General features: G+C 26.6%; 7 protein-coding genes across 7 annotated transcripts; 2 read left to right on the forward strand and 5 right to left on the reverse strand.

The window, feature by feature from the left end:
* Nucleotides 1-343: 343 nt before the first annotated feature.
* Nucleotides 344-1,409, reverse strand: OCT59_010308 (uncharacterized protein; the record flags this gene model as incomplete). Its single annotated transcript, XM_025324989.2, has 6 exons — nucleotides 344-422; nucleotides 494-539; nucleotides 619-708; nucleotides 1,135-1,165; nucleotides 1,244-1,259; nucleotides 1,342-1,409. The coding sequence occupies 6 exons, from the start codon at nucleotides 1,407-1,409 to the stop codon at nucleotides 344-346; spliced, it is 330 nt and encodes a 109-aa protein (XP_025183380.2).
* A 1,760-nt stretch (nucleotides 1,410-3,169) lies between these two features.
* OCT59_010309 (uncharacterized protein) lies at nucleotides 3,170-3,748 on the reverse strand (the record flags this gene model as incomplete). Its single annotated transcript, XM_066132928.1, has 2 exons — nucleotides 3,170-3,441; nucleotides 3,691-3,748. 2 exons carry the CDS (start codon nucleotides 3,746-3,748, stop codon nucleotides 3,170-3,172), a joined length of 330 nt encoding a protein of 109 aa, XP_066000524.1.
* A 2,981-nt stretch (nucleotides 3,749-6,729) lies between these two features.
* Nucleotides 6,730-8,066, forward strand: OCT59_010310 (uncharacterized protein; the record flags this gene model as incomplete). Its single annotated transcript, XM_066132929.1, has 4 exons — nucleotides 6,730-6,883; nucleotides 7,298-7,416; nucleotides 7,578-7,683; nucleotides 7,912-8,066. 4 exons carry the CDS (start codon nucleotides 6,730-6,732, stop codon nucleotides 8,064-8,066), a joined length of 534 nt encoding a protein of 177 aa, XP_066000525.1.
* A 1,152-nt stretch (nucleotides 8,067-9,218) lies between these two features.
* OCT59_010311 (uncharacterized protein) lies at nucleotides 9,219-10,057 on the reverse strand (the record flags this gene model as incomplete). Its single annotated transcript, XM_066132930.1, has 7 exons — nucleotides 9,219-9,290; nucleotides 9,372-9,400; nucleotides 9,482-9,508; nucleotides 9,590-9,619; nucleotides 9,805-9,844; nucleotides 9,919-9,958; nucleotides 10,038-10,057. 7 exons carry the CDS (start codon nucleotides 10,055-10,057, stop codon nucleotides 9,219-9,221), a joined length of 258 nt encoding a protein of 85 aa, XP_066000526.1.
* Nucleotides 10,058-11,246: 1,189 nt separating this feature from the next.
* OCT59_010312 (uncharacterized protein) lies at nucleotides 11,247-13,420 on the forward strand (the record flags this gene model as incomplete). The annotated part of the gene is made up of 3 exons (XM_025324987.2): nucleotides 11,247-11,513; nucleotides 11,624-12,509; nucleotides 12,573-13,420. The coding sequence occupies 3 exons, from the start codon at nucleotides 11,247-11,249 to the stop codon at nucleotides 13,418-13,420; spliced, it is 2,001 nt and encodes a 666-aa protein (XP_025183378.2).
* Nucleotides 13,421-13,591: 171 nt separating this feature from the next.
* OCT59_010313 (uncharacterized protein) lies at nucleotides 13,592-14,197 on the reverse strand (the record flags this gene model as incomplete). Its single annotated transcript, XM_025324985.2, has 1 exon — nucleotides 13,592-14,197. The coding sequence occupies one exon, from the start codon at nucleotides 14,195-14,197 to the stop codon at nucleotides 13,592-13,594; it is 606 nt and encodes a 201-aa protein (XP_025183376.2).
* A 1,380-nt stretch (nucleotides 14,198-15,577) lies between these two features.
* On the reverse strand, nucleotides 15,578-16,465 carry OCT59_010314 (uncharacterized protein; the record flags this gene model as incomplete). Its single annotated transcript, XM_066132931.1, has 3 exons — nucleotides 15,578-15,810; nucleotides 15,996-16,311; nucleotides 16,403-16,465. The coding sequence occupies 3 exons, from the start codon at nucleotides 16,463-16,465 to the stop codon at nucleotides 15,578-15,580; spliced, it is 612 nt and encodes a 203-aa protein (XP_066000527.1).
* Between the last annotated feature and the right edge of the window lie 5,394 nt (nucleotides 16,466-21,859).

Here is a 21,859-nt window from a genome sequence, read left to right on the forward strand (position 1 = left end):
TGACAATTTTAATCTAATTAATACTGCAGAATTTTCTTAACCGAAAGAGATGATTAAAATACACAAATTTATCGTTGAAATTACACAGAACATCTCATGATAGGCAACCCTCATTATCTTTATACTTATAAGTTAAAATATCACTCTCGTGATACTGTATATAAAATAAGATTATAAAGTTTATAGACAAATAGATTGATTGTAATTTGTAACATCCCAAAAAAAATAGTATATAGTATTTAAAAGTTTTTAAAATTTTCGTAAAAAAAAAAATATTTATGCAAATATTTAAAAAAGAAAATACATAAAACCTTTTTTTATAAAAACCCCTTAGTCAAATGAATTAACGAAAGCCTCGAAAGGTAGAACACGATATACAGTATTGTGACACAAGTGTCAATTTTATCTCCAAGAAGTCGTCACTAAAAAAAAAAATAAGGAAAGAACGTTAGCAAACGTTCTGTAACCAAAGAAAAGTAAACCCCACACTTACATTTCACGTTCAAGTACCAATTTCGTCTCCAAGAAGGTTATTATTACTACAAAAAAATATATAGAACGTTAGTAAACGTTCTATAACCAAAGATAATTAAAAAATATCCTCCATTTCATGATTACCCGTGAAGAAAGCTCTTCTTAAAATATATTCATTATTTATTTTAGAATAAAATCTAGCCGTTGAAGAGGTAGATAAACCACACAAATCTACTATCCAAGATTGTCAAATTCTTTGTTTTAAAGCATCTCGTTCTTTCCTAATCTCACTGACTTTTTTAATTTCTTTCATATTGTTATCAATAGAGTTCTGTAAGTTTTTTATTTGTTGCTTCAAATCATTACTGGCAACATCGCCCCTAGCCATTTTATCATTTAAATTTTTCATTTCTAAGTTTAGTTTTCAACCTTAATATTTCTTAATATCCTATATCTTATATCTAAAAAATATTTAAAATGACCAGACATCATAGGAAGAAATCTTTTCTAAGTCAAACACAATATGATCTCCTTAGCTAGCTTGTTTCTTTCTTCCTCAATCTCAGTTCGCTGATTAATAGCATTATTGGATATTTCTCTTTGATATCTTTCACTATCTTTTAGTTTCTCAATTGATTTGCCTGCTTTCTCTAATCTCACCTTTCGCCTCCAAGTATCCAGATATTTGTTCCTAAAGTACCAACAAAAAAAAGACTTAAACTTTCTTTTTCAGGTGTCATTTCGTCTTAAGTTTGGTTTCGTCCAATACCAAGAAGCCGGTATCCCTACAAACGAAAAAAAAAAGAAAAAAGAAACGTTAAAAACGTTTCTTAAAACATTAAATTTTTTTAAAAACCTTCCTTTTACCTGTCCGGCTGTTCGTAAATTCCGGTTTCGTCAATTCCAAGAAAGCTGGTATCCCTATAATATTTCATTTTTCGTTAGAAAATATTTCTTAAGTTATAATAAATTTAAAAAAGAATACCCGCTTTATACCTTAATGTCCATGTTGTCCATGTCCAAGTTTATAAAACTGAAATATTTTTTTTTTTACATATTGATTATCGATGATCAGTATGACTGACCAATCCTAACCGAATAGAGTAATGCCGAAACTATATGTACAGTATATCATATGATATACTATGTCGACACGCCGAAACGGTTTCGACAATTTCGACATGTCGAAACTCTTTAGTTTCGGCAGGCAACTTTACGCGCAACATGATAAACTTACAACTGATAATTTAATAGAGTATCAAGATTTAGATAAGAAACTAAACAATTTTGTTATGCTCTTTTAACAATTGGAGTTCCGTGGACAAACATGGTGGCAGAAATTGGAACTAATTCCATAAGGATGATAAATATTGATAGGCGAACATTACAGAAATTTTGTTCCAATAAAACAAAAAGACCTGATGATGAAGTCTTGCTTTAATTAAGGCCTGGGTAGAGAGGAGGAGGAAAGAAATAATAATCAGTAATTTAAATAATTATTACGTTATTGAAGAAAATTATAGTTTAATGAACAGTGATTTCATATAATTATGTTTTAACAATGTATTAATAAACTAAATATGGCCGTGTCCATATACCGCGTAAATAGACACGTGTGATTCGACTACGCCATTTTATCTTATGTTCGCTTATTTTTATCATGTGAAATCGATCGGCCTGAAATGCATGCTTTTATTTTTAGATCTTGATGTGACATCGGATCAATTTGCGTAATGCCAATTCAATGATTCATAATATGTGTATTATGCCAGAACTTTCTGAAAAAAAAGTCGACAGATTAATTATTCAATTGATCTATTCCCACGATCTAACCCATAGATTTACAAAAAAATCTGACGGCATTTTGGCCCTGATCTCGATTCTATGAAATGTAAAGGGGGTACTATAGCACCATCCGTTCTACATAATAAAGAAAAATTCCATTTTTAGATCTTGTGCGATATTGACAATAAACAGTGTATTTCTCAGTAACAACTTCATTTTTATTACTTCATTAGTATTAATTGGTGTCATATCAATTTGTCATTTCATCAGATTAACTTCGGAACGGTTAAACTGTATTTGTCAACAATTAGTGGGAAACCCCCTACGAAGCAATAGGCGTAATTTTTGGCCAGAACCACGTTCATGTGATTTTTCGACAAGAAAACATTTTATACAAAATCGATTTTATACTTCATACATACGAAAAAATAAATTCAATAATGTTGGAACATTACTCCTCGAGAAACACGAAATTCACAAGGGATGTGTCCTCCAGGCATCTAATGTATTATTACTTCATTTATCGAGTGTATCTAAACATATACAAAATCACATGATGATGTAGTTAAATCCTTATTTCTTTATTAATATAAAATAGCTATTACACAAATCTGATGCGCTCTTTTACAGTAATAATATTTTTTATCTTAAGCTTGAAAGATGTGTATCAACAACTCCATCAAAGGTGATGTTTTTGATATTAAAAAAATTCAAAAATTGAGCAATTTTTGTAGGAAGTCCATTTATATTATACTTAAAGTAGGGAAGGAGGGAGGGAAGGGGATTGATTTCGAGAAACTACACAATATTTTCTTATCTAATTCTGTAATTTTTATATCAAAAATTAGTCAAATTAATCACGAATTATTTACAAATACCATTATTCTTGATACGTACCAAATTATAAATTTTAAACATTAAACAATAATGTGTGCTCAGTTACGTGAAATTCACCTTTTCGTGGAACTTCGATCTGGTAAACTCGTCCAAGGTCTGGTATTAATGGGGTATGTTTCGCCCAAATGCCATTTGGGCTGTTGAGGTATGCCCCAACAGCCGCAATGGCATTATTTAAGTTTTGATGTGGTTGGAAACCACCCACGTTGTCAAACGAGAAGGCGCAATCAGACGGAAGTCCGGGTAGAGGCGGGAACTGGGTGTAACCCTGTTGAGCTCGAATTACTAATAAGAAAAATAGAAAGAATTCTTAAAAAATAATCAAATAAGGTAATATTTACGATTTATATATACAATTACTAATAATTAAGTTGGTATTAGCTGGATTTGCTATGGTTCTGGCCGCTATTCCCAATTCCCATTGTATCCCACTCAATCAGTAAGAGTGGGCCTCGTAATACGTATCAACATCTTCATTATTTTTATCTTTCTTATGCTTTTGTTTTACAATTTTTTTCCACTGCTTAATAATACCTTGAGATTCTTCATTAAAATTTTCAGTACCTGCCATCAAAGCAAACAAATAAATCATATTGAATTCCTAAAATTACGAAGGTTTAATACCACAAACCTGTATTTCTATTATTTCTATTGGAAATTTTTTTGAAAACTTTTTTAAAAATATTAGAAGGTTCAGACATTTTGGCTGACAAGTACGAATGAAAATATATTAAACATATTTTACGTTTCATTACTTATATATATTTTTTTAATAATGACTTTTTAATAATGACAAACTTTCGAAACTCCTGATAAATTAAAAACAACCATCAGAAATACGTCATTCTATATCATGGTTATTTATACGTTGCACATACAGATAATAGAAAAATAAACTCGATCAAACGCGGCCCATATTGAGCACTCACGTTATGGTCGTGATTCTTTAGATGGTTCAAAATAATTAAAAAAATGTGTCAATTTCAGGTTTCACTTGCCCGGAAATTCTCATAGCAATATCGTTTTACAATTCCTTCACTATAAATTTTTATTTGATCTTAGAATTTTTCATTTTCATCTTTTAAAGTTGAGTTTTCTTTGATTTAAATTTCCATAAGTTATTCAACCTTATTTCTCTGTTCGTTTTCTTTTCTTCTGCAACTAGTTTTCTGATTTCAACAAATCAATTGTTATATATGCATTTCATTTTCTACTTCAGTTTATATCAGTCAAAAAGTACATGTGGTGTTCATAAATCTGATTTGTGCGTGAAGAAAATAGTAAATTATAAACATACGCGTTTTCCGTATTCGTTAAACAAGCTTTCGTATTATCGTATAAATAGAAATTCCATTACTTGCCCACATTCGTTAAACAGGCTCTCGAAGTAAAGTCGCGTAAAATATTAACTTCATATTGTTATATTGTCAGTCATGACTCATGAACGTTGAAAATTTATATCTTTATGTGAAATTTAAATGTTGAAGAATTTTTTATAAATTCGGGGTTTGAAATCCATTCAAATAAAGCATCTAACAGAAATAGAGAAATTTATTTGTTTTGTTTAAAATATGGTAAAAAAGAAACGATTAATGTTTTAGATTATAATGAATTACCTACCGCTACTGAAAAAAAATGAAGTTTAGGTAGCTATCTTCATTTCTTACTTTTATTTAATTTATTTAATCATCATATGTTATTTTTTAATACTAGGACTTCTTTTGGAAAATATCAAGAGTTCTTAAATTTTGAAGAAAATCTCGTATATTTAAAGAATTTTAGATCCCGCAGATCTCTCAGCATTCCTTAAAGACTCTCTTATTGCGTCAAATATAGCACATATAGTAAGAAAAAGCTGATAGAGAAAAAATTATTAATAATTTTAAATCAATGGGTGTCAAAAATTATTTTGATAAAATGTTTATATTAACCGATTCTGGGGAATTATTGAAATGGACAATGTCGATGGTATGTTCGTAAGTTATTTAATTTAATCAAATTCAAATAATAATTTAACGCCATTTATTTTAAATATACAGAAAGATTATAAGGATATGTTTTTAGATTCATATATTTCATTAATTAAAGCTAGTGAAGGAAAAATTGTTGTTGATAAAGTCATTATGTGAATTTCAATATCACGAGTTACACTTTTGCCAATAGAATAATAAAGATTTTGTATATATCGAGATATTTGAAAATAGGCAAAGGTTTCTATCATGAAATTATATAAATTATAATAACTGAGTCCGTTACTATGCTGTAATATCACTTTAAGTGATGATTTTGTCATATGGTCAAGTGATTGCGGCGGACATGTTAATATTTCAGTTTTTTTAATAATATTATAAACCCTCAGTAAAAAATTTCGCGGCAATTAATTCAATAAATCGATGTTTGCAATGCATAAAATGCAGTTGAAAAAGAATAAATGCACCAACCAATAATGAAAGGTTAGTGTGTTTGAAATACATATAAAGTAACTAATCAATCGTAAATACTATATTTACTTATTAAACCTGCAAAATCTTGATTCTTGTAAATTTAAAATAAAATGTTATATATAAATCAGCAATTCCAAAGAAATTTATAGTGTAAAGTTATTAACCAATATGTTAGAAATAATGTTAAAACCGCGTATATTAGGCATTGTTAAGTCGTTCAGTAGCGATTATAGATACGGCTTTATTATTCCTTTGGACTGCCCTCTTACTAATTATAACGATGGTAAACTTGCAACTGTGGGTATTTAGAAATATTGCTTTTATTAAATTTCATTTTTTAATTATAAATTTTTTTTTTGTAAATATAAAAAATATAAGTGTTTGTTCATTATACTTCTATTATATATCCTAATAATAATGGATTTAGAAAGCTTAGTAAAGTGCATTTAATTTATTTTAGATTATTGTTTTTTTATTTTTTTTATAATTATATTTTTTTATATTTTCTTTTTAGGCAGAAATTGTAAGAATGCATTGAACAATTATTCAATTTAACAAATATAGTAAATATTTTTTATAATACTGTAGGTGCGATTCGACTTATACTTTAATTCAAGAGGATACTGTGCTAAAAATGTCAATTCATTGAATATAATCAGTAGTAAGTTGATGAATAGTAAATTAGTTTTAGTAGTAATACTTTACAGTATATCTTGTTAATTATATATTAAACTTTATTTTCAAGGTAACCCCGCACATCATAATAAATAATCCTGTTATTTTACAATCTCCAATGCTTCAGATTTTAATTAACAGTACTGTATGCTTTTTTTCATATATTTGTTTATTTTTTTTAAAAAAAAGAGAATAGGTCATACTTTATTATCATATTATTTTAATAAAGTCATGATTCGGTTCATTTATCAAAATTATTTACGTAAAGAAATTTGCGTCACACTCTAAAAAATGCGTATATTTATCACATGAAATAAGCCATATCATTTATAAAAGGGTCAATTTACCGCGTATTGCACTTAAATAATATCTTAACCTGCTTATTGCATTACCGTAATAACTGTTTGTTTATGTTACTATTTATTTTACCATTGAAAAAAAAAAATTTCTTACCATGGATTCAAAAAAACAGTCAAATTCGTCAACAAATATTACTGTTTTGAAACTTAAACGTAGGAAAGCTGTTAAAACAAATTTATCAATTCCAACTCATTCACAAGAAATTGGTCAAGTTTACATTATTGGATCTAATGAATTTTCTCAATGCGGTATGTATATATATATATATATAGAAGACTTGAAATGTTCAAAAAGATTAAACCCTGTAAAAAATCTTATCCGTATCATTTTCATGGAATTAATAACCTCAAATCATGGAAATTTTCATCTCGCTAACACGGATATCCGTGAATGTATCATTTTCACGGAATTTTTATGGAAGACACGGAGAAATAATGGAAATATTCAGATAAAAATTTTTTATAGGGAAAATTAATTAAGAATTTAGAAGAATTCAAATTGTTAATATACTGTAAGTGCTGGATCACTTCATAATGCTGCTCTTACTTCTGATGGCAAAATTGTTACATGGGAAATTAATGATCATAGTAAGTTTATCTCAAACCTAATTCCCTAATTGCAACATATAATTATTTGTTTATTTATTGATTATAATAACTTAGGTACACTTGGTTGTTTTACTGAATCTCCTAAGTCAGTGGAGGCAAAATTAATATTTGAAAGAGGAAATTATAATATAGTTGAAGAAGTAAAACCTGTATATGCTGAAGGTCTTGATAATGTTAGTATTGTAAAAGTAGTTTGTGGAGATAATGCAACATTCACTATTTCAGATCAAGGGCATTTATATGCAATAAGTATTTTCAAGGCATATAGATTTTCTATCATATTATTATTGATGTTATATATTTATCAAATTAGAACTAAATTCTTTGAAATTAGGGCAAGAATGGAGTTATTAGATTTTCTTATAATAAGTGTATTGAGCAACCAATATTTACACAATATACTTCATTCAAAAATTTTAAAATTGTCAATATATCAGCAGGTACTAATTATGCTTTGGCCCTTACTTCAAAAGAATATGTATATACGTGAGGAAGTAACGAGATCTGCCATCTTAAAAAAGACTTTTGATATGTAAAGTACTCAATACACTTGTTTTATTTAACCTAAGATTAAAGCATATTGTCCAATTATACTCCAGTTCATATTATAAATTTGCAATTGATAATAATGGATGAGTATATATGAGTTTTTGGATTAAATAATATAGGACAGTATAGTCTTGATACATCAAAGCAAGCTATTATCCCTCTTAAGAGGCATTCATTCTTCAATAAAATTGGGCAAAAAGTAGAAGAGTTTGCTGCTAGTGAATATCATACACTTGCTCATATGCAAAATGAACAAGTTTTCAGTTTTGAATGATCTGATTATGGGGCTTACTCAATATTGATCTATTCATTACAAGTTCATCATCAATTCTGTTGAATTATTTATTTCGATATCAATCCTAAAATTGAGTAAGTTTGATATCGATTCTATTGATTATTTTGCTTGACATCGATCCTATACGTTTGATAGATTCTATATATTTATGAGTTTTTCATTAATCCTGTTGATTGTGAATTAAAACTCAACCCATTAATTAGTTACTCAAAATTGATCTCATATATGCATGTTCAATGATAATCCTGTTGATTTGCTTGCTTGACATCAATATTAATAATAAATGAGTTTAATAATAAAATCATATACAATACCAAAATAACTGGCAAAATGTTTCTCTATATAAAAAGATTAAAATCTGAAGACTTAAATTATTATAACAAATTATTTTATTATTTTTCAGATTTGAAAAGATTAAAATTATTTTTTTAAATAAAGTTAATAGTTTATTTTTTTAAGGAATTGATTTTATAGTTAAGTAGTAATTTAACTGAAAGATGATATTTAAGTTATCTGATTTTTTGTTGTTGTAATCTACTAAATAAATTTAAAGAAAATAAATAATTTTATTTAAATATTAAAAATTTAATATCTTTATGATTTTAATACAGTCACCCCTCTCTACAGCGAACCTCGATATAGCGAATAACATGATATAACAGATCATACAGTGTGGTACCGATTTTAAATATGAAAAAAACCTTGATATAACGAAGTTTACTATTTATTTACCATATAACGTAGTACGAAGTAAAGTGTGTGAATTTCTTATATAAAAATGCCTCTCGATATAACGGATTTTTTTTATAACGAATTTTTTTCAGTTATAACGAAGAATTTCTTTATAATTAAATGTAATTATTAATAAATATTGATGCATTATGACATTAAATATCACCCCTGTGTTTTATATTTAAATTATGGATCAGAATTGTATCAGGATCGTATCAGGATTAATAATTCTGGCTATTTTATTTAATATTTAGGCAGAATTACATTAATTTACATTAATTCGGTTGTATTAGGATTCGATGTGAATTGTTATTAATTTATATTTATCACGGGGGTAAGGACACTCCTAGTTAAATTAATATATCATTAATAATTTATTTATTATATAGTCAGTTATTGTTAAACAGCATTCCTACAAAAAAAAGGAATTATAATAAACATTTTTATATAGAACACTTCAGGAAGCATTCCCTATAATAAAAAAATAAAAAAAGAACATTAGTAAATGTTCTTAAACGAAATTAAAAGAAAAAATTGAGTTGTCCCACTTACTTCGTCTGCAAGCGTCCATTTCGAAGTCCCTACAATAAAAAAAATAAAAAAGAACATTAGTAAATGTTCTTAAACGAAATTAAAAGAAAAAATTGAGTTGTCCCACTTACTTGTCTCAAGCGTCCATTTCGAAGTCCCTACAATAAAAAAAATAAAAAAGAACATTAGTAAATGTTCTTAAACGAAATTAAAAGAAAAAATTGAGTTGTCCCACTTACTTCTTGTCTCAAGCGTCCATTTCGAAGTCCCTACAATAAAAAAAATAAAAAAGAACATTAGTAAATGTTTTTAAACGAAATTAATAAAAAAATCGAGTTCCCCACTTCTTGTTTCAAGCGTCCATTTCGAAGTCCCTACAATAAAAAAAATAAAAAAGAACATTAGTAAATGTTCTTAAACGAAATTAATAAAAAAAATCGAGTTCCCCACTTACTTCTTGTCTCAAGCGTCCATTTCGAAGTCCAGGAAGTTCCCTATAATAAAAAAATAAAAAAAGAACATTAGTAAATGTTCTTAGTAAATAAAAAAAATTGAGTTCCCCACTTACTTCTCGTCTCAGGCGTCCATTTCGAAGTCCAGGAAGTTTCCTACAATAAAAAAAATAAAAAAAGAACATTAGTAAATGTTTTTAAACGAAATTAATATAAAAAACCCCCCAGTTCCCACTTACTTCTCATTCTAGGCATCTATTTTGAAGTTTAGAAAGTACCCCTATAAAAAAAAGATTAAAAAAAATGTTAAATTATCGGTAATCAGATCAACAAGTCACATGATCTGTATAACCGATATTCCTATACCGAAGAATTCATTATACAATACCGAATAATTCGTTATAGTGTTAACGAAGTTGCTTATAACGAAGCCCTGATCAGCTGGAACCTAGGGTTCGTTATATCGAGAGGGACTGTATATATAATTTTACTTACAGAATCTTTTATTTTTGTCTTTTAATTTCATTATGAAATCACAAAATTCTAATCATTACTTTACAAAATATTTGATATTTTTATTTAAATAGTAATATAAAAAATATATAAATACTAAAAAAAATTAAATGATATTAATAATAAGTTTTTATTTAATTATTGAATTTTCAATAAAATTTTTGATAAATTTACTACTATAAATACACTATCTATTTGTAAAATATCAGAAAGTTTTAATTAATTTAAAGAAGATATTTAGCAGATTCACAACTTATCTTAAAGGATTTACAATTTCTTATAATTTTAATTTGCTTTTAGTTTAATTTTATAAATAAACTGTATTCAAAACTATATTATTTAATAAATCTTAACTTTAAAAACTAGAAAGCAAAATTTTATTTAAGTTTAATGAGTCAAAAATTTTTTTATTTGTAACAAGCTTAAATTTAATAATTTTTGCTATGATCTATCTTCATATGATCATATAACTTAATATATCCATATCGGCGGGTTTGTTTCATTACCTATAATTATTGAATTTTGTTATATGAATAAAAATAAATATTGCGAAGTTAATGCTTAGTATAATGTGCATATAATCCTAAAAAAAAAATTTAAATTTGTCGCAATTTTATTTCCGGCCAGAATTAACATAATTCGGCTGAACTTAATTCTGGCCGAAACTTTATAATATTATTTGCGACGGAAAAAAAGAATACAAAAGAATATGTATTCCGTAAAATATATGTTGCGTCGTGCTGCGGTCTTTGATAATATTAATGGGTTAACATTAAGTGTAAATAAAAAATTGATCATCTAATTGCAAAATTGGTTCATATAAACAAAACATGACGACATAATACATATACAATTTAAGAATCATGTGTAAGTTTGTATCACACTTGATTTCAAAAAAAAATTTTTCTAACGCTAATTTCAAAATAACAAAATGGAAGAAGATAGCACTTATCCAACAAGTCGTTTTATTAAACTTTATGATAAAAAAAGAACTTTCTATTACAAAATCATAAAAGAGGGAACATATCCTCTTACCAATCAACTTCATTACACCAGAAATCCAAAACATCCAATTCCTCACAATTATATTGTTGAAACTCAATATGGAAAAGCAAACCATATTGTAAAATGTTCAATTAATTATGTGGAAGGAAAACCTTTATTTAAAGTCAACTTTGGAGAAAATTTTGCGAAAGAAGTACATTCTTTAGAATCTTCAACAGAAGCCGCCTGTAAATACTATCAGATATATTTGATGAATTTTTTTATTATCAAATGTTAAATATGAATGCTAAAACAAATAATTAGGAGTTCAAAGAAGCTACTAATAAAGGAAAAATATCTGGCCTTCTACTTTTTGGTCTCAAGTTACTTAGTGTTGAACGAGTGCATAAGTCAGTGACATTAAAAATTCAACCTTTTAGTGAACTTAGCAACACCACAAGACGCCGAAAGATGCTATGCTTATCACAATGTATTTTGGATGCTGTTGAAGAAGAAAAGGAAAACATGTTCCATCCAACTGACCAAATAAAACTTAAGCAAGTAAAATTTGAATCTTATAATGATTTATATGATATTAATTTTGAGCAGTTAGATATAATGGGAGAAATAAAAAGAATTGAGGCAGTAGTTAAATCTTTAGACAGAAATCATATTTCAAGAGAGGCATATCGATCTTTAGCGCGAATTGAACATAGTATACCACGTGAAGAGGCAGTATCAACTACACGACAAAGAATCAATATAGAAATGAGAAAAAATATTCCATTAACTCTTGTTGATTTATTACAACCAACTATTTTTGAGCCAATTACAGAAGAGCCTCATATTACTGATAATGCAGTTATTACAAATATGTTAGAATCAATTGGTAAAGGAGGACAACGGCGTATTACAAATATTCTCAATTACATTGTACCGTTATATATAGAACGAGGAATCTTAACTCCTGAGACATTAACTTTATACATTAGAATTTCAGGTGATGGACGCAATGTTGGTCGCAAGGTTAAACATGTTATGGTAACAATGACATTATTAAATGACCTTAATGGTTTACAAAAACCAGATAACAATTATACATTAGTCTTATATCCAGGAGCTGAATCATATGAATCTCTTAAAAATGCCCTAACTCCTTTAATTTCTGACTTGTCTATATTAAAAGAAAAAGGATTTGATCAAATAGGAGGTAATCACTGGCCGGTTGAACTATTTTTTAGTTCAGACTGGAAATTTCTATCAATATGTCTAGGAATAAAAGCCGCTAACGCTCAACATTTCTGTCCATGGTGTGATTGTAGTAAAGATGAAATTAACACTACAACAAAAACAATAAATAAGTCAATGGATGAGATTAAAGATAATTATAATCAAATTAATGGTCATATTAAAAAACCACTATTTTATATGATACCTTTACAAAACTGGGTATGTGACGAATTACATGTTTTTTTACGAATAACAGACAGATTATGGGAATTGATGCTTTCTGATCTTCGTCGTGAAACAACAAATGAAGAAATTTGGAAAGAAAAAATATTATTAGAAATGCAGAGACTTAAGATAACATTTCAATTTTGGCGTGAAAAAAATAGTAACAATCTATCATATACTTCCCTTATGGGACCAGACAAGTTAAAAATCCTGAAAGAATTTAATCTTATTGCCATTTTTCAGTCAACAGAAAGAGCTATACAAATCCAAGAATTATGGAATCAATTTAATGAACTGTATATCTTGATGCAAAACATGCAAACTACAGGTGAAACTTTTCATTATAAGGCTCAAACTTGGCTAAATGCATTTTTAGCTCCTTCTAAAGGACATCCCAACAGGAGTAATTTTGTTAGAGGAATGTATCGAATTCAAGATGTAACTCCCTATATTCATGTATTGGTTAATCATGTAGCAGAGTTTATTGAAATTCATCATGAGTTTGGATTAACTGCTTTTTTATGTTCAGCGGTGGAAAAGAAAAACCACATGCAAGTGTGCCTTTATTTTCGAAACACATTAAAAGATGGGGAACACGAGAATTCACGAAAATCTGCAATTGTAGAAATGTTAGAACATGAAATCAGCAATTATATTTTGCGTTAAACGAAGTACCAAATTTTTTTGAAAAACCAAAAAAATACAGAATAATTTAGTTTAATAATTAATTTCATAGTTTTTTTTATTTAAATAAAGAGAAGATCACAATAATAACTGACATATATTTACAACAAGATGATTTTTTTATTTATTTGTATATGCAAAATTGATTTATTTCTATAAAAAAAATCTATATTTGACATTGATCCAAAAAAAACGAAATTGGACGGATCCCGCCTCAAACTTATGATTTTCTTTGTCTTTACCACCCGTCATTTGCCATTTTACAGTCATTTCCCCATTAGCTGATAATTTCATTTTAGTTTTTTGTTTGTGATTATCATCTCCATTCTCAGGTACATACAAACGAACAAAACTCAATTGCCCCTTTCCATAATTACGTTCTCCCCACTTCTCATCATCTAATATTTGCCCAATTTCATCAAATGCATTTTCCCCCTTGAAACTACAAAAATAAAAAGATTCACATGGAGAATAACGTGTTATATGATCTTTGAAAACACCAACAAAAGCATTTTCACTACAATGTAATGAAAAGGTTTGTTCTCCAACTGCAGTATAATTGTTCCTAAGTCGCTTTTGTAGCTTCTTAATTATAGCGCTTTTTAAATAGGAGAGTTCTGAATTAGAAATTTGTTGAATATGTGATGGAAGTTTATTGTAAGATATATGTTTTAGTGTCTCATGTCGTTGTAACCCTGAACGAGTTTTAAACCCTTTGGTACGCCTTGTACAGATTGAACAATAGAACTTACCGCCCATATGCATATCTTAAACAAATTTCATTAGATTTTTATTTTGATAAGTTAAATTGAATAATAATATTAATTTAATTCAAATTTTCAAGTCAATTTATTATTTTATTGGATATTTAATTTAACTTGATCTGATTTGGAATTTTAATCCTGATGAAAATCATGAAAGCTTACAAAAAGTAAAATAAATATTAAAAATATTTCTTATAAAAAGAATTGAAAAAAACATTTTTTAAAAAAATTTTAAAACAAATATTTTGAGATTATCATTTCACTTTCTAAATCAAATAAAACCTATTTAAATTCTGTTAATTGTAATTACATGTTATAAAAATAATAGCTTTAATATAATTTTTAATATCAGCAAGATATACAAAAACATAACATAAAATATAATATAATTATATAGTTTATTTTAATATAAAAGTTATTGAAAATTATACAAACTGTATATATATATTTTAATTTAAGAAAAATAGGATATTTAATTATTTATTGGTGCTAAAAGTTTATAAGTTTATATTTGATAATTATGTAATTTTTTTCAATTTTCTAAACTGATTCTATATTATATAATCTGAAATTCAGCCAATAAAAAACTGGAATTTTTGTGTAAAGGACTAATAAAATGCAATTTTTGAAAATTTTTATTATGGTTAAAATAAAATATAAGAAAAAGCGGATTTTAGCAGCTACTATTTTATAAAGGTTATATATTGATAAAAATTTTTTTTTATTTGATTCAGATTATAATAATTTGGGTTAGCAATATCACAATGCATAAAGATAGCCCAAATTATCATAAGTTTAGCTAATATATTTTGTTTCAAATTTGGACCAATTATATGAAAATTATGCAATTTTAAATATAACTTTTTATATAGATCTTCTTTCAAAAATCTGACTGATAATTTGATAAAGCTTATTTCAAAGAATAAGTTACCAGTTTATTTTTCTAAATTGTATTTTTTTTAAGGAGTTGAAAGATTTTTAAGTGTTACATTTTTATTGTTGAGTATAGACTTCTGTCACTATATATAAAATAAAATATAAAATATAATAAAAATAAGAGTGTTGCCAGGGGAAAATTAACCAGGTTAGGAATTACATTAATTCTGGTACAATTCAGTTTTGAAGCTTGACTAGGAAACGTAATTCTGCCCAGCGGTTAATTTTCCTCTGGTTAATTTTCCCCTGGTTAAATGTAGTTATTCTCTAAAAATAATATAACTAAGATAATAAAATTAAAATAAATATAAACAAATAAATATATATAATAATATATAAGTGATAAATATAATAGAAATAATAAGAGAATAAACCTAAAACAATATATATATATATATATATATAATAGAAATAACTCTTGATCTACATAACATAATATTTATTTGCCAGTTAAGTCAGCACCGCGTGGTGGGTGTGCCGTGACCTCTACGGGATCAGTATTTGGATCAAAACGGAAATATTCTATAATACCTCTAGTAGTTTCGTATTCAATGCCATCATCTTTTCTAGCTGCTTCATTATTTAATTCCATTGATTGGGACGGGACATCGAAATTACTGCCTTCAAAGAGAGCTTCCATAAAATTCGATCCTGGCGCTTCTCTATATTTACCTAAAAAAAAAAATAATTCTAATTTAATAATAAGAAATAAAAAAAATAAAGAAATAAATTATACATATTCCATATCAATATATAATCTTCGATTTGCTTTGGATATAGTTGATTTAATCAAACACTCACATCATTAAGTTTAACTGGTTTTCCATTTGTTGGACTATATAACTTAAATTTCGTACTTTGATCGGCTATTCCAAATAAATTACAGAATTCGTTGAATATATCATCATTTATAGAAATTTTAAAGTTTTCTTTAATAAGCCTTTTATCCATCATATTATTCCATTTAACTGATCCTTCTTTTGGAAGCATATTTGGTGATTCTTCTTCAAATAATAATAAATGTTTTACTGTTACACTTTCAGATGCAGGTCTGCTAGCATTACGAAAATTTCTTGTACTAGTAGTTGGCCCAACTACGATGGAAATCTTGAGAGTGACCACAATAGACACACTTATACGGAATTTCTTCTTTGTAAAATTGGCAACGACATTCTAGGCATAGTCCGTACGGATGTTCCTCCGTATTTATATTTGAGAATGGAATTTTATGAAATCCAATACTGTGACTGCAGAAAAAACATACTTCTTTCCCAGCTTGTACTTTATAACGTTGGCAATTGCATTTACTACATTTACTATCTTCCATCAAAATAAAACTTTTAAAGATGTGAAATAAAATATAGGAATTATATGGGAAAAAACAATGAAGGTAATAACGGGTCGAACAGGTCGAATGTGTTAAAAAAAAAGTTTTTTTTTTTATTTTTTTAATTAAAAACGTCAAGTTCGATGTTTTAACTTTTAAAAAAAAACTTTTTTTTTAATTATTTTATTTTTTAATTTAAAAAAATGGGAGGTTTTTTTAATTAACCTTTTTATTATTCGCTTGCACCGAATCAAAAAAAAAAAAGAATTTTGAACCATTTTTATAAAAACATAAATTTTATAAATTTTATAAAGTTATGAGTTGTAAAAAGATTATATATATATTATATAATTTCACAACACATTTTATGCAGATTATCTAAGGGTAACCTTTTTTGAAAAATGTGTTACTTTCAATGTTGAGCAATGATACATATTACTTAATATAGAAACCTCGTTTAAAGTTCCATTGTATGGACTGCGTACAGATCTACAATATATTTCGCTATCTATAAGTATGAAAGTAGTAATGTATCCGAAATAGTTTATAACAAAAAAAACAAGTATTTTGGAATAACAACTAATTTATTCAAGGAAAAGAAAAAAATGCTGTTGTTTCTCATACATTAATTCAAAGTGAAATTTATCACCAAAAGAACTCGAGATGAAATTACAGAACAGAAGATAGCAGAAATTCTTCAAAGTCTTGAAAGACTGTTGGGAAAAACTTTATTAAAAAAAATTTAGAAGACAAATCATACAATTTATTTAGTGATAATAAGCATGTTTATTGTCAAAGTTGTCAAAAATTAATAATTTTGCACCGCTTTAACATATTATCATTCCAGCACATATTGAAAAATCCCACTTCTCAAAATCATGCATCTCTAAATACATAAATCTGATGCACGTACAATGTAAAGTCCTTTTTTTTATAGTAGTTATTAATTATTTTAACATATTATTTTTCCTTAACTTAACCCTGGTTTTTAATAGTTGATTTCTTTATTTTTTACACAAATCATGAATTAAAGATAGTAAGTTTTATAATAAATATTATAAAACTTGAAAATTTTTTAATATTAAAAAAAAACCATTTACTATATTTCTCTTTTTTTTTTATAAGCAAACAAATTTTTAAAGCAGTTATATACTAATTATAGTTTTAAATATATAAACTAATAAGATATAAATTTATTAAACTTATATATATTTTTTTATATTTATATAGTAAAAAAAAAAATTTGTTTATAATTTATCTTTTTTAAATTTTTTTTATCAAAAAAAAATAAAATTTATTAATAATTAAAATTGGAAAAAAGTATTCTTTTTTTTTTTTAATTTAAAATACTATAAATTTTAATTTTAGTTATTATATAAAATTTTATAAATTTAATATAGTTTATAAATTATTTTTAAAAATTAATATTCTTATAAAAAATTACATTTATACTACTTTTAAATAATATAAGATTTAAATAACATTTATATAAATTATTAGGAATATGTTTTTTTCGCACCTGCGATATATCGCATCTCCCTTTTTTGGTAATTTTTATATATTAATTATGTCGATCATTTTTATCACATGACTTCGTTAAGATTTCCCATTTTTTTAAAAAATCCTTACATGAGACCTTATGCACTTACTATGTACTATAAGAAACCTTATACTATACGTATTTTTGACCGTTCTACAAGTTTTCTTAATATATCAAAAAGGATTTAGAATGTCATTTTTGACTTTTATATGTAACATATTATAGAGGTGCGACATAACGCAAGTGCGATAAAAAACAAAACCCTAAATTATTATTCAAAATTTATTTTAATATATATTGTTAAGTAAATTTATATTTAACATTAAAAATTTTTTAGGATTTTAAAAAATTTTTATATAAATAAAATCCCAAAAATATTTTTATTAATAACACATGTCAAATGACCAAAAACAGGCAAAAAAAATAGCTAGAATTGCATAAACTAATCGCAAATTTATATAAACTATTTACAAATAGTATAGATTAATTCACAAATAGCCAAAAACAGCTAAGAATAGCCAAGAATAGCCAAGAATAGCCACTGCTTTTCGCGCCATTTTTTTGCTAATTTTTAGCATTTTGACCTGTGTAACTTTAAACAAAAGTTTTTTTTATTATAATCATTATTAATAAGTATTAGTTATTTCAAAAATTATAAAAATAAGTAAAATTTTTATTTTTATTTTTAATTTTTTTTATAATTAACTAGTATTCACCTGTTAACTACGTTAACAGTTAGAGGTAAATCTGCTTACAGTCTGTATAACAATTCCATATATTTATAGTAATATGCACTTTTCAATCTTACTACTTAAAAATTCTTAAAAAAAAAAAATTATTTTTTATTTATTTCTTTGAGTTTTACTAAAGATCACCAGTGGTAATTTTCACTAATAGTGAATTTTTCACTATACATAAATTTTATTGGTTAATTTTTTGCATTGTGACACAATTTTTATTTTTTAGTGACTTTGAACTATTTTTGTTATGCTCTTTTATTTTTTTGCCTAAGAACACAAAGATCAATAAAAAATGCGAAAATTGAGGATAAGATCAAAGGTAATCACATCCCAAAGATAAAGAACACAAAGATCAATAAAAATGCAAAAATCAAAGATCAGATCAGAAATGTTAGTAGTGTTCTCAAATCAAAAAAAAAAAAACCAAAAAAGAAATAAAAAAACAAATGCAAATACTCACTTCAAAGCCAAAATCTGGAGTCCAAGTCCGTCCCTAAAGAAAAAGAAAGAAAAGGAATATTAGTAGTGTTCTAAATCAAAAAAGAAAAAGAAACAACAAACAACACAAATACTCACTCCAAAACTGAAATCTTGAGTCCAGTAATATCCAAGTTCATTTCTAAAGAAAAAGAAAAGAAAAGGAACGTTAGTAGCATTCTTAAATCAAAAAAAAACAAAAACAAACAAAAAACAATTGCAAATACTCACCCAAAGCCAAAATCTGGTGTCTGGTAATATCCAAGTTTATTTCTAAAGAAAAAGAAAGGAAAAGGAATGTTAGTAGCGTTCCCAAATCAAAAAAAAAATAAAAAATAAAAAATAACGCGAATACTTACTTTAAACTGAAAGCTGAAGTCCAAGTTCGTCTCTAAAGAAAAAAAAACCAAAGTTGCGCCATACAAAATCATGGCGCGGCGCAAGCTTTTTAAATTTTAAATTTATATAATTTATATATATGGTGTCGATCACCACTGATGATCTTTCATAGTAAAACCCTTAGGACGTTTCAGTACTTTCTTACAGGATGACACTATGGGATTCTTTTTTTTTTGTAGGTCAGTTTGGTAGGTTCGTTCGGTGTTCTTTTCGCTTTGAGATTCTTTCTTTTTTTGTAGGTCGATGTTTAGCATTCTTCTATAGAGTTTTTCTTTTTTGTAGGTCAGTTCAGTATTCTCTTTCTTGTAGGATGACGCTCCGGAATTCTCTTTCTTGTAGGACGACGCCTTCAGGATTTTTCTCTTTTTTTGTAGGTCAGTATTCGGTATTCTTCTATTGGGTTCGTAGGTTAAGTCATTTTCTCTTTCTTTTAATTTTCCTTTCGTTAGAGGATTCTAATTTCTTTCATTTTTTTTTCTTTAGATCAGTTCTTTTTTCAGCATCAGATTCTGAAAGTAGGGTCTATAAGCCCTCTTTCTTTCGTTTTCCTTTAGTTAGAGGCTTGCTAATCTCTTTCATTTTTTTTCTTTAGGGATTGGTTATCCTTTTTAGCATCAAATTCCAGGTAGGTCTCTAAAGCCCTCTTTCTTTCGTTTTCCTTTAGTTAGAGGTTGCTAACCTCTTTCATTTTTTTTTCTTTAGATCGGTCCTCTTTTCAGCATTGGATTCCGGGTAGGTCTATAAAGCCTTCTTTCTTTCATTTTCCTTTAGTTAGAGGTTGCTAACCTTTTTCATTTTTTTTTTCTTTAGATCGGTTCTCTTTTCAGCATCGGATTCTGGGTAGGTCTCTAAAGCCCTCTTTCTTTCGTTTCCTTTAGTTAGAGGTTGCTAACCTCTTTTATTTTTTTTTTCTTTAGGTCAGTCTTCTTTTTAACGCGAGATTCCAGGTAAATCTTTCTTTGTTTTCATTTGTTCCGTTTTGTTTTGTTTCGTTTCATTTTTTGTATATTCTAACCTTTACCCTTTCCATTTAGGTCCTAGTTCTTTCGGCTCTTCGACCCTAAGGTGCATGTTTTTTCATTTTTTATTTCATTTGTTTGTGTTGTTTGTTTTGTTTCATTTTTCATTCATTCTTACTTTCTTTCTCCTTTACTCTCTGCTCATGCTCTGTATGCTTGTACTTTATGCTTTTTTGTTTGTTTTGTTTCATTTTTTGTTCATTCTAACCTCTACCTCTTCATTTAGGTCTCGGTTCTTTCAGCTCTTCGACCCTAAGGTGCATATTTTTTTGTTTTTTATTTCATTTTGTTTGTGTTGCTTGTATTGTTTCGTTTTTCATTCATTCTAACTTCTACTCTCTTTCCATTTTGTTGAAGAAAGGGAAAGGAAAAAAAACAAAAGTAAGAAAAATAAAAAAAATAAAAAAATTAAATGCATAACATTTTTATTAAGATCGATGCTATTGCGTCATGTGTGTCACGCACTGCAGTTGCACAATTTGTAAATAGTTATTTATGTGGGTAGTCTAAACATAACGTCCACGTGATTGCAGTGTTTTTTAAATATTAGATAATAGTAAAAATTACTAATTATATAATTTATAAATATATTTATTAAAGGTTTAAATTTGAATGCACTTGTATTTAAATACACTTTTCTTTTTTGAAAATTTTTATATAATAAAAATATTAATTATTTTATTAGATGATACTAAAGAATTTCTGATTTTTTTGAATAAATACAGTTTATATCTTATATATTTGCTTATAAATAAATCTTAAAATTTATATATATATATTTTTGATTATAACTAATTTTCACCTAGGATGATTTAACCTGATTATTTTATATATTTTTATATAATTTACCCGGTGATATCACCTCATTTAAATTTTATTAGCTAATTAATATGCTGATCATTTCTTATACTTGTTTATTTTTTTTTTAAATGTACTTAGATAATCTTTTTTTTCTTTAGACTTTTCGCTTCTTTGCACGGCACTCAAAGTACGTTTTCTTTCTTTTTTTTTATTTGCTTCTTGCATTTTTTTTCCTACTAACTTTATTTCATTTTTTTAGATCCTTTAGCTCTTTCGACTTTGCAATTAAGGTATATATATCTAGCACTTATTTTTTATTTCATTCTTATATTTCGTTTCTTACATTTTGTATTTCACTTTTTTTAGATCTTTCAGTTCTTCTTTGCAACTACTAAGGTATGTTTTATTTTTTTGTTTT

This window comes from Rhizophagus irregularis, chromosome 18, assembly GCF_026210795.1.
Source record: "Rhizophagus irregularis chromosome 18, complete sequence".
NCBI classification, from domain to species: domain Eukaryota; kingdom Fungi; phylum Glomeromycota; class Glomeromycetes; order Glomerales; family Glomeraceae; genus Rhizophagus; species Rhizophagus irregularis.